The 12314-nt window shown below is 41.5% G+C and overlaps 2 protein-coding genes across 2 annotated transcripts; both read left to right on the top strand.

Moving 5' to 3' along the window:
- Window positions 1–1906: 1906 nt before the first annotated feature.
- On the top strand, window positions 1907–2727 carry LOC115755728 (uncharacterized protein YnbD-like). The gene is made up of 2 exons (XM_048284337.1): window positions 1907–2450; window positions 2543–2727. The coding sequence occupies exons 1-2, from the start codon at window positions 1907–1909 to the stop codon at window positions 2725–2727; spliced, it is 729 nt and encodes a 242-aa protein (XP_048140294.1).
- A 6751-nt stretch (window positions 2728–9478) lies between these two features.
- Window positions 9479–11871, top strand: LOC115755726 (uncharacterized protein YnbD-like). Its single transcript, XM_030695240.2, has 2 exons — window positions 9479–10214; window positions 11481–11871. The coding sequence occupies exons 1-2, from the start codon at window positions 9671–9673 to the stop codon at window positions 11666–11668; spliced, it is 732 nt and encodes a 243-aa protein (XP_030551100.1). The 5' UTR covers window positions 9479–9670; the 3' UTR covers window positions 11669–11871.
- The last annotated feature ends 443 nt before the right edge of the window (window positions 11872–12314 follow it).

A 12314-nucleotide genomic window follows, 5' to 3' on the forward strand; every position in this document is an offset into this window, starting at 1 on the left:
GCATGGTCCAAATGAGACAAAGCGTCAGCTTGAGGGCTTCTCATGCGCCGCTTCGAAGCAGTCGGGGGTACGTATGTATGTAAGACGGCACCGTTTTGGCCTTCTGCGTCTTACTCATTTCCCGAAAAGGGGAGAAAGTTAAACCAGCCGGCCTGCGCCAATCCTGGACCGAACCACATCCTAATCGCGTACGCATTGGTGAAAGATGAGAACGGCGAAGCCGTCTGATCAAACCAAAAAGCCCACGGCTATAGGATGGCAAGTCTTTGATCTTTTTTTGGGCATTCGACATCTTCATTGGCCAACCCTATATTATGATAAAGGATAACGACAGTTGAACGTTGTTGGTTTCGGGGATCTGGGCAGAAGGATGTCCCCACCCTAGTTAGAAGAAAGAAAGGATATGCCCGCGCGTAGAAGACCTAAAAAACCTTAAGCCAGAAGAGGCCTTTCTCTTGAAAGGCGTTTATTCGAAAGGAACAACCTCAAGAACCATAGGGAATGGATGCTAATGATATGCCATGAATGCATTGAATGGAGGAAGAGAGGCCACTCGAGGAGCATGGCTACTCTAGAGAGGGAAGCCTAGTTTCTGAATTTTAATCTAATATGTAATGTGATTCATAAACTTTTAATTTATTCAATATGGTTATTCAAGTTTTGATAAATCTTCAAACTACTAGTCCCTAGACTATATAAGATCATTTATATTCAAATTTGAATATAGTCCAGGGACTAGTTTGAATATATACCAAAAGTTTAGGAACCACATTGAATAAATTAAAATTTCAAGGATGATATTACTTGTCGGGCTAAAGTTCGGGACCACGTGGCACGTTGATCCAAAGTTCGAAGACTCTTTGCGTCATTTTTTTTCGTATTATAAATAGCTTGAAATATGTCATGTGCCGTATCTTCATCCCATCTCGAGACCTTTTCTCGGACCGAACCATAAGAGAAGTCCGGCTTGTTGTGCTAGAGTTTCAGTCAAGCCGGCGGTTCGGTTCAACTTTGAAGTAGCTCATATGAACAAATTACGGTCCTATTTAGTTCAAGATTGGGAATGAGCATTGGGGCTCTAAGGTCCCTTTGCAAAATACAAATGATGTTAGGTTCATTTTTTAATTCACTTTGGAGAGATGCAATTGCATCTCAAATGCTCTCCAAAGTCCTTTAATTCAAAGTACCTCTAAAGGTACTTTGAGCTAAAAGACTTTGCGAAATACAACTAATTTTTTTCTTTTAAATTTGTCAACTTAGCTTGCTGCCACCTGTCGCCGCCCATCGCCACCATCCACCAGCCACCGCTTGCCACCCCTTCCACCCATCACCGCCGACCGCAGTAAACCGCCGTCCATCGCCACCGACCGCTGCCGCCATCCGTCGCCGCTAACCGCCGCCTACCATCGACCACCGCTCGCCCGCTGTTGCTTGCCGTTGCCCACCATCGATCATTGTCGCTCGCCGACAATGGCCAGCCGCCCACCACCGATCGCCGCCGACAGCCGCTTGCCGCCATGGCCCCCACCACCATCGATTGCCGCCGATCACGGCTTTTTTTTAAAAAGTAAAAATACTTTACAAAATGCATTTTTCACCAACCAGCATTTACGTCAAAGTTGTTTTTCAATGTGTTTTTAAAATACATTTTATTAAATACTACTTGCATTTTGAAAAAAGCCTTTAGCCCAAAAGTATTTGTATTTTTTTCAAAGTCCCTTGGTTAAATGTTGAACGACACGGCCCTGCGAGGAGGCCATCCAGACCATTCCGGTTAAGAATCGCGAAATCTTGTTCTTCACTTCTTTGAGTTCACTCCCCTTGCACGCACTCTTTCAGCCCAGAGAAAGAACCTGTGCTTGACTTTGGAAGGACACGCAGTTCGATTCTTGTTAGAAAAACTAATATGGGAGTGGGCATATCATTTCTGGGTGGATTGCAGGCCACAGTTTTTTTCCTCTTCTTCGCATTCCTCAGAAGCTTCGGCTTCGCATTGTTGTCCCTACCTTTCTTGTACGCGTCTCTCGTGTCTTTGCTCGTCTCGCTCGCTTCCCACCCATCGATCAACCTCCCTCAGCTTCTGGGCAAGAACCCAGATGGGTCTCTCCCAGTCTGGTCGATCGTCGTCTTCAGTCCTTACTTGTGCTTCGCCTGGGCTTTCTCCGCAATCAGGAGGCTGAGGAGCGGGGAGGATCCATACAGCGAGATCTGCGAGGGCGTGTACGTCGGCGGGTGGCCGTCTTCGCTCGACAAGTCGCCCCCCGGCGACCCGGCGATCGTCGACTGCACCTGCGAGTTCCCGCTAAGGCCCGAGCTGCGCGGGCGCGCGTATTTCTGCGTCCCGACTTGGGACACGCGGTCCCCGGGGCCGGGGGAGATTGAGTCCGCCGTGAAGTGGGCGTGCGGGAAGAGGGCGCGGAACAGGCCTGTGTTCGTTCATTGTGCCCATGGTATGGAAGGGGATACTTCGGTCCTCATTTGGTGTTGTCATTCAACTGTTTGCATCGGCTCGTGAAAAGCCTCTCTTTGAACTCATCTGCAGGTCACGGACGGAGCGTGGCGGTGTCATGTGCTCTGCTGGTGGCTCTTGGGGTTGCAGAAGACTGGAAAACCGCCGAGAGGATCATCAAGGGGAGACGTCCTTACATCCGGATGAACACGCTCCACCGGAAAGCGTTGGAAGAATGGTCGAAGCGCCGGCTTTCTTCTCCCAAGAAGAAACAGTAGCCGCCGGAGATGAGATTCTGCGGCGGCACGAAGTCACCTGAGAAATGTCCTGAGGAAGAATTTTTGTCCTCAGGACATGTACTATTTACTTTGGAAGTTTGGTGAAACGAAACGAACAAAATACGGAGGGAGAACTTATCAAAATGCAAATGCTTTTTGCTTCGGTGTGTGTCTACAAGGCTGCGAGCCGGATAAACTCCTCTTACATTTCGAATTCGTCTATGTATCAAAAGAAGGATCTTTATGTACTAGTCCCACTACCATTTCACCTTACTATATTCAAGGATGGTCTTCTCTTGAATCTATGTCTAAATCGGGAAAACAAGTTATGAGTCACCCTTTCGTTTTTGGCAACAGAAAAAATTTCCCGTTTGGTCGGACAATGGCTGACGATATTAAATGAAGACTGGAAAACCGCCGAGAGGATCATCAAGGGGAGACGTCCTTACATCCGGATGAACATGCTCCACCGGAAGCCGTTGGAAGAATGGTTGAAGCGCCGGCTTTCTTCTCCCAAGAAGAAACAATAGCCGCCGGATGATGAGATTCTGCGACAGCACAAAGTCACCTGAGAAATGTCCTGAGGACGAATTTTTGTCCTCAGGACATGTACTATTTACTTTGGAAGTTTGGTGAAACGAAACGAACAAAATACGGAGGGAGAACTTATCAAAATGCAAATGCTTTTTGCTTCAGTGTGTGTCTACGAGGCTGCGAGCCGGATAAACTTCACTTACATTTCGAATTCGTCTATGTATCAAAAAGAAGGATCTTTATGTACCAGTCACACTACCATTTCACCTTACTATATTCAATAATGGTCTTCTCTTGAATCTATGTCTAAATCGGGAAAACAAGTTATGAGTCACCCTTTCGTTTTTGGCAACAGAAAAAATTTCCCGTTTAGTCGGACAGTGGCTGACGATATTAAATGAAGAAACAAAAGAGAGTCCAGAAAGCAATATTAACCACACAAACGAAAAAGTCAAATAAAACAAACGCCATAAATGCATTTGAAAAATCGAGGCCCACCAAAAAAAAGAGGGTGACAATCGTGGCCTGGCCTTCATTTTCTTCATTCTTCTGCAACAGCTGTCGTTCATTAATTACCAATAGTTATTACTGTCTTACATTGCTATTCACTCAACAGTTTTCTTGTCTGGGTTCCTATTCGTGCGACAGTTTTTCGTAATCCATCCATCAGGACCATCACTGTTCGCACAGAAGAGGCGGATCACAGGAAGATATCAAACCAAAAGGGAGCTCGTGTCAAGAGAAAATCAACTATCCAACACTGTATCTATCCAGATGGGTGCATCTCGCGAACGGTCACCGGCTTCCGGCACGCTGAGGATTACATTCTGATGAATCCAACATCATTAAAGCAATCTATAAATCCAAATCCATTTCCACTTTCCACCTATGTGACTCTCACATTACTAACTTCCGAGGAGGAGGAGGAGGAAGAAAACCATGTCCATCGCTTGCTTAGCCATAGACCAGTTTCTCAAGTCAATCCATGCCCTCAAGCTGTTAGACGCATTAAATCAGACACATCTTGGGCGTAAGTCCACTTCCGTCAATCCATCCCCTATGCTAAAACAGTCGAAGTGTGCACGATTTTTTTGGAAGAAAACTCCCCATTTGACCATATTTTAGAAGCACCTGATGGATGAATGTGAAAGATGGAACACAAAAGAATCGGTTATTTATCTCTATTGCAATCTACTCCCTAGATAGATAATATTTCCTGAGAACTATAGATTAAAGGGCCAAGAAAAGGGCATACAATTGAAAACCATTTCATTTATTTTTTAACAAGAAAAAACAACCTTGATGTCAACTGCAAATCTTTAAGACCGTGAAGGGGAAAAATACAACAACAAATGATTTTTTTTTTTAATGTATTCCGACAACATGGTACTCAATGACGAAGTTGGAACATAGCGCGTTGAACCAGACCCAAAAAAAAAAAAAATCGTGCAGATATTTATGATGAAGTTGGTGATGGAAACAACCCGACCATTCTTGTGAGCACATCAAATATAGCTCGAAATACGTCACCCACCATATGCTAGGGAAAAATAATCACCAACTTTTCAATTTATTCATTTTAGTCCCTCACAAAATCAAACCTGTCATCTGATAATATTCACAAATTTTACAGTTACAGAAGAATGCTATTTTTTATTGAGCTCTCTCTCTCTCTCTCTCTCTCTCTCTCTCTCTCTCTATAAACTTGACGATGGTCCCATTTAAATTTATGTCAGCTTATGTGATCTCTATAACATAGAGTAGTCCTCATTTAGAATTATATCCTGAGTCTGGCAGTGTTGCCATTTTAGAGGTTATCGTTTTCATAAGAACATCTGTAAGTCGTTATTATAATCATGCTCTTATTAATTTATTGTTCCTAAACTTTTACATAGATAAAAGTTTGTAGATTTTGTGTTTCATCTTTTCTTAATTAAATTTAGCTGCGGATGTAAGTTAGGCGATTAAAATTGCAGGAATATTAATCGATACAACTCTAAATAAGGTTCTAGTTTTTTCAATTATAGATATCATAAGCTTAAAATATATATAAAAGGATCTATCAGATCAAATAGAGAAAAAAGGTGATGAAAAGAAATCGGTATTTCTTTATCTATTTATAAATGGATTAAAAGGAAAAGACATTCTAAAATCTCAGTAATAATCTAATTATGAAAACTTAGTATGAAAGGACTGATTTGACTTTTTTTTATCAAAAGTTTAAGGACTATTTTGAATCAATTAAAATTTTAGTAGTCAAATTGAATAATTCAATGATCACATTGAATAGATTAAAGTTAAAAAAATTACATTACATACGAGTGAAAATTTAGAGACAATTTTTTCATCTTGAAACTTTTTTCGAGCCGAACCGTGGAAACTTCTAGCTTGATTTGCAGAAATTTCGGTTGAACCTGCTGTTCGCTTCGACTTCCTAGCTATATAGCATGGACACGCCTATGGAGGAAGTTTTCGCACGTCGGACACGTGTCGCGACCTAAAAAGTTCGAAAAATTTCTAGGCTAATGGATTATCAGGTTAATTATTTAACTAACCTAACTCGGACTCTCCCAAGTCCATACCAAATCGCAACTTGAGGTTCAAGTGATTAACATGCAATGTATTTTAATTTTGGAGCCGCCACTAATCATTTATGGTAGGTCGATTAGAAACCTAAATAAAATAGCGGGAGAACTATTTTATTCCTACGAACTAGAGATTAAGAGTTCGGGGATTTGATTACGCTGGATTACTCTAACGCCCTTTCGGTACCATTTTATTTCATGAAAAATCATTTGAGAAGGCAACATTAATTGATTTTAACCTAAGTCATTAACAAAGGTTATCATGCGGGTGCGCAATCAATTAATGAACATCCAGAAATCAATATAATCAAGGGAGCATGCAAATTAAATTATCTACATGATGCTATTGTTAAAAGATATGCAATTTTTAAATATGGAAAATGGATGAATGCAATTTTTTTAGAATTTTCGAGATTACATCATGCGACGGATATATTGTAAAAAAGATACGACAACCGAGCAATTCAAATCAATTTGGGAAAGTGAATATGCCAATCAATTCAATCAAGAAAGTGGATATATCAATCAAGTTTTGGAATATTCGCGAATATTTGAGTCAATCCTCAATTCGTAATCCTACGATTAATGATTGAACCCAAATCCTTACCTAATCGAGTATTCCATCAATAATCCTAAAGATGGACGTTCTCGATCGTGTGACAAGTTGCGGATTAAGAAAGAAAATTTTCCTAATCAATCTATATTTTGAAAAAATATCCACTTCGATGCAATATTCAGGATATGCAAATAAATTACAAAATAAGCAAGTGAATATATCAAAGTTTAAGATGGGAAATTTACCTTGTCTTGCAAAATTACACTTTCCTAATTTGAATTTCACCAAGGATTGCACTCCACGAACCAATTAGCTAGGGACTTGCTCGAGGTGATTCACGCATGGCTCAGGACTGGACTCGTTGGTGTGCGATGGACTTGCAGATTAGGACCGTCTGAGGTCTACGGACTAGTGGGATTCGTAGCTCTACTTTTGATGTTGAAGTCGTCCACTCACGAATTGAACATGAAGAAGACAAAATTTTCAGAGATCCACATGGCTTTCTTTTGAGTAATAAATATTACCTCTACTTTTCTCAAGTTTCTGTACATGTGTTCTCCAATGCGCAGCACATGTTCCCCTTTTTTTATGACGTGGGAGTAGCAAGCCAGGAGCAACTCAGCACAACCAAGACTAGCAGGATGTCAATGGTTGACTAGGGACTCTTCGTGGACCACAAGTCGCAGACTTCTCAGTTTTGAATTGCTTCTTGGATCCGCAGTTCATGAGTTGCGACTGAAGGAGCTTCTCGAGACTTGTTGTTCTTTGGATCTTCAAGCAGTAGCTGTGTGGGGATTGGACGAGGAAGGCGTCTCGTAGCTCCAGCAAGTGTAAGATCTAGCAGAAAACGTCAGGTTCAGTAGATGGTGTTGACCAGCAGCGAATTCTCTCCATCAATTCTCTCTCAAAATTCTCATGTCCCACTCCAAAAAATTCACCCTCTCTTCAGTCGCTCATGGGTCTCTTTTATAAGCGACAGAGTCTAGGTTAATGAGAAAGAAAGAAGATTTTATTTCCTTTTGTGGCTTTTTTTCTTTCTGCTCAAGCCCATGGACACGTGAAGAGATCTCTTTCCTTTATTTTATTTTTTTTGTGTATTGCAAGTCCATATGCCCTCAAGAAGAACGTGCCATGCTTTCATAAAAGAAATATTGCTCAAATAATAGGGTGAACTATGTCTTTACGTATGAGATTGTCTCTTGTGCAATATTTCTTTCCGTCCTCTCACCCGAAAAATCTGCATTTTCATAAGATCCGAGATCTTTTCACCAATGGGCTTGGACGAATTTTCATCATTATGGGCTTAGTCCTCTTTTTTTTTTTTTTTTTTGTGGCTATATACTGACAATGAAAGCAACCCCCTAATGGCATTGTAAATTTCGAGGATTTCCTCCAATTATTGCTAAAAATTACATGGAAGCTCAGGTCCACTGTTTGTCAATTTAGGCTCCATTTTTCTGTCGTCGATCCAAATAAATGTTAATGCAATGCTTGAGAAAAATTAAATATGTTATGCATGAAAATTATTTTTGGCGAGAACTAAAGTTAATTCTCATTTTTTTTTATGAAAAATGAATAATTTAAGGAAAATTAAAATTTAGGTGTTAACAACACGTGGTCAACACGTGCCCCGACATCGACACGGGGTCAAACTCACGGACATGCGCGAGACTCGCATGTCCGGGGTTAAAAGGGTCAAATTCTAAAAGTCCAAATTGTGACCTAATTTTCGGCCTCCCCAATCTGTCTTTGCTGAGTTTGCTCTTGTTGTCGAGCGTCCCCTCTCCGAGTCCTCTCTGTTTCGCGTTTGTCTCTCGTTGCTCTCGCTCCGTCGCCTCACCTCCCCTTGACGCCGATCTTCACCTCGTGGCTGCCACCCTCTCCTCGGGCCCTTAGCAAGACGTGCAAAAGATTTGGTTTTCATTCATAGCAACTTTCGTGTTCTATCAAGGAAACAACCACAATATTTAGAAGGAGAGACCAAGATGTGAGATATTGGTGGCGATGCATTTGACACGTTTGAAGGTGTTGGAGTGCTTCAAGTTGCAAGTCTTTCACTTGATGAGCCGGATATAGAGTCCGTTGTTTTGTCAGAAGGAGCGGGTAATATAGATAAATGACTTTTTGTTATATTTAATGATGAAATAGGTGTTTTTTTTTTTTTTTGGTTTAGATGTATTGTGTTGCGGCATTCAATCCGAAACTTTTTGGATCCTTTCCCTTCCTTTTGAGATTAGTGTGTGACGAGGAGTTTTGAGTTGAGTCGGATGGTGGTTGCTTTGGGATGGATGTATATGTATTCTCTTATTCGGATTTGTTGCTCTTCTTTTTGTTCACCGCATTTTTCGAGCTTGAGGTGAAAGCTTTTGGTCTGGTGATATTGCTTTTGTGTCGTGAATTAGCATGCGACTATTGGATCTGATTTGTTGACCCATCGCTTACGACATTTTATGCGAAATTGGAGGCCGTTTATATGAATTTGTGTGCTTGTTTAAGCCAAAAAAAGCATACTTCTTTTATGAATGAATTGAGCACGTTCCTTTTTTCTTTTATTGGCGATTATTCACCTTTCTAGTTAATTGGATGTCCACTACCTGCTTTTCGTGGGCGGAGATCTCTCGATTACTACTGACAGAAAAAAAAAAGATCACTCCGTTACTGGGTTTTTATTTTCCAAATTGCTCTTGTTGAGAGGTTTTCTCTCAATTTTGGTCTGCAGAGCTCTCAAAATTGGCTCCAAATGCTTTCTTGACCCAAAGGATCTCTTCTGTGAATGGCAAGTCCTCACTTTGCAAGGCGACTGGGGTAGTTGTTAACTCAAGTGGTTTATGCCGTGGGTAAGGACTCGATAATTGGTCCCAAGTTCCTTAATGCTAGTGTTGGCTCTGGTGACCTATAATATCGTGATGTTTGGAGTTTATAAAAATGATAAATTGTTACGTATATATAAAAATATCTATTTAATATATAATGTGTCTCAGTGTGTTAAAATTTTTAATTTTTAAAAAAATTACATATTGACGTGTTCTTGTCGGGGTCGGTGCTTCCCGATTACAAGAAAGGCATCACACCATCAGAGCATCCCGTCGATTGCGTCGTCTTTCGAAGAACTCCCAACTCTCTTCCGCTCGATTTGCTGTGTTCTTCCAAATTTTTCCTCTCTTCATTTCTTCAAGTTCATTCTCTTATATACACCTTCAGCCCAAAGGAAGAATCCGTGCTTGAATTTGTGAGTACTAGTAGTTCGATTCTTCTTAGAAGACTTATCATGGGAGTGGGCATATCATTCTTGATCGGATTGAAGGCCGCAGCTTTATTCCTGTTCTTCGCGTTCCTCAGGAGCTTCGGCTTCGCATTGTCGTCCCTACCTTTCTTGTACGCGTCTCTCGTGTCTTTGCTCGTCTCGCTCGCTTCCCACCCATCGATCAACCTCCCCCTGCTTCTGGGCAAGACCCCAGATGGGTGTTTCCCCATCTGGTCGATCATCATCTTCAGTCCTTACTTGTACTTCGTCAGGGCTTTCTCCGCAATCAGGAGGCTGAGGAGTGGGGAGGCTCCGTACAGTGAGATCTGCGAGGGCGTGTATGTTGGCGGGTGGCCTTCTTCTCTCGATAAGTTGCCTCCCGGCGACCCCGCGATCGTTGACTGCACTTGCGAGCTCCCGCGGCGGCCGGAGTTGCGCGGGCACCCGTATTTATGCGTCCCGACCTGGGATACTCGGTCGCCGGGGCCAGGGGAGATCGAGTCCGCAGTGAAGTGGGCTTGTAGGAAGAGGGCACAGGACAGGCCTGTGTTCATTCATTGTGCCTATGGTATGGGAAAAAGAAAAGGATATTCTTGTTGAGCAGTCGGTGTTGATCATGGTTTGTTTTCAACTTTGCCAGAAAGATTGTTGTGGATAGTGTAGGATCAATCATCTATCTTTTTATATTCCAGGATATAAATTCCAAAACTAGGCACAATGCTGTTATAGGAGTGTTTTAACTGCATGAAGCTTGATCAACGAGTAATAGCGAAGCACAGCTGATGCGTTCCTATTCTCAATCAATCTCTTTGTTAATTACTCTCCTCAAGTGATTAGGATTATGAAGCGAGTGTGAGATGTATCGAACCTTCAAGCAATTACATGATATCGAGTGGCTATCTCCTCCATTTAGTCTCTTGATACATGAGCTGTCTATTTCTACAATCATATCAAGCACACTTAGGGTCCTATGTATTAGTTCATATTATTGGAGGACGACACCTTTTTCCTAAGCCGCATGTGTTAACCTGTGGTGCTTCTAAGCTCAAGCTGTTCATTTTTTATGATATAAGTTGATAGATGTTTTGTTCAAAACCAGAAAAAGGTCAATACGTATGTCTAATGTCTAGATATCGTGTAAAAACATAGTGGCATAATCAAAAGAAAGAAAAGAAAACATAACAGATGATAGTTGTTCTCAGTCCTATTCCTCTTATTAGTTCAGATTCGAACATTGTTATATTTCATGTTATAGAAGTATTGTCTAAGAAATGCACATAGAATTACTTGAGCAAAAGATGATATCTCCATGTTGAGATCTAACAACTTGTTAGTGGAATTGCTTGCCTTCTGCAGTTCTGCATGTACTCTGTTATGGAAACTGGTTTCATACCTATCTTGCATCATAGATTCATAATGTCATCGGGCGAAGAGATACAGGGATAAGTTTTCTTACTAGTGAGATGAGATGTTATATTCTATTGGTGCTTGAATATATGAGACAACAAATTTAGTGATCTCTCAAAATGTTACATGATCGTTGATAATGTGGTTGAATTAGTGACCTTATGGTGTTAAGCATCCCGTACTATTGTCACTAGAGGAACATCATAGATTTTGCTATTAAGGAGTTGTTGAGATTGTCTTTCATGGGAGAGATTTCTTCCTTGAACTCAGAATTTTGGTTCTTGACATTACCGAGGGAGATGATTTTATCTAGATGTACATTCTATCGTGTGAAGTTTATGTTCATGTTTTTTCCTCTATCGGCACTTATTAAGCTAAAACTATTTGCATCTATCCGTGAAAAGTTTCTCTTTAAACTGATCTCCAGGTCACGGAAGGAGTGTGGCGGTATCATGTGCTCTGCTAGTGGCTCTTGGGGTTGCAGAAGACTGGAAAGTTGCCGAGAGGATAATCAAGGAGAGACGTCCTTATATTCAGATGAATGGGCTCCACAGGAAGGCATTGGAAGAATGGTCAAAGCACCGGTTGTCTACTCCCAAGAACAACAGAAATTGAGACACAAGATCTGCTCTCCTCAGGTGAATCTAATCATTCTTGATCGGACACGTCCGAATACACAGGACAAAATCTTGTTTGGGAGCTTTTTCCAGTTAAATTCGTGCTATCATAGAGTCTCATCTGTGACAGTTAGCGTCTCTCCAATTGCGTTGGAAATATACTCTCCCACCGTTGGAGCGGCTTTGCGATGACATTATCAACCGGCTCTGTGTTTTCACGAGCTGTATGGTGTTTACTGTTTTTCATGTGTGCGATAACAGAGCTTTTTATTTAGCCAATTCTGACTTGATAAACACGGGAAGCAGACGGGTCTTGTAAGTGCCACTGGCATGGCAGCCTAGTGACACGGTGTTGGGGGCAGGAACGAGACCTCTGTTCGAACCACTGGAAGTTCCAAAAAGGAGAAACCTGCTTGTGAAGCGTACATCTGCTCAATAGCAAGGAGAAACTTAATGCTGTAAGTGAGTTGTAACTGCGGATTCTGAAATCCGTTTGCTAAATTTTAGAGGTAGTGGAAAATTTCCGAATGTGCTAGCAATCGGTGCATATAGATACAGATGGTCCAATAGGAGTAAGAATTTTCAGGAGCATTTCGGACATTTTGTTTCTAACCAGATTAGCCATAGCTGGTCCACCTCCCTGG

This window comes from Rhodamnia argentea, chromosome 8 (genome assembly GCF_020921035.1).
Source record: "Rhodamnia argentea isolate NSW1041297 chromosome 8, ASM2092103v1, whole genome shotgun sequence".
Classification (NCBI taxonomy): domain Eukaryota; kingdom Viridiplantae; phylum Streptophyta; class Magnoliopsida; order Myrtales; family Myrtaceae; genus Rhodamnia; species Rhodamnia argentea.

What these genes read in the sequence shown, in the direction of transcription:
- LOC115755726 (XM_030695240.2), top strand. Translation starts at nt 9,671, where the DNA reads ATGGGAGTGGGCATATCATTCTTGATCGGATTGAAGGCCGCAGCTTTA. An exon ending in GTTCATTCATTGTGCCTATG is followed by an intron (nt 10,215 to 11,480) that starts GTATGGGAAAAA and finishes ACTGATCTCCAG; the next exon opens with GTCACGGAAGGAGTGTGGCG.
- LOC115755728 (XM_048284337.1), top strand. Translation starts at nt 1,907, where the DNA reads ATGGGAGTGGGCATATCATTTCTGGGTGGATTGCAGGCCACAGTTTTT. An exon ending in GTTCGTTCATTGTGCCCATG is followed by an intron (nt 2,451 to 2,542) that starts GTATGGAAGGGG and finishes ACTCATCTGCAG; the next exon opens with GTCACGGACGGAGCGTGGCG.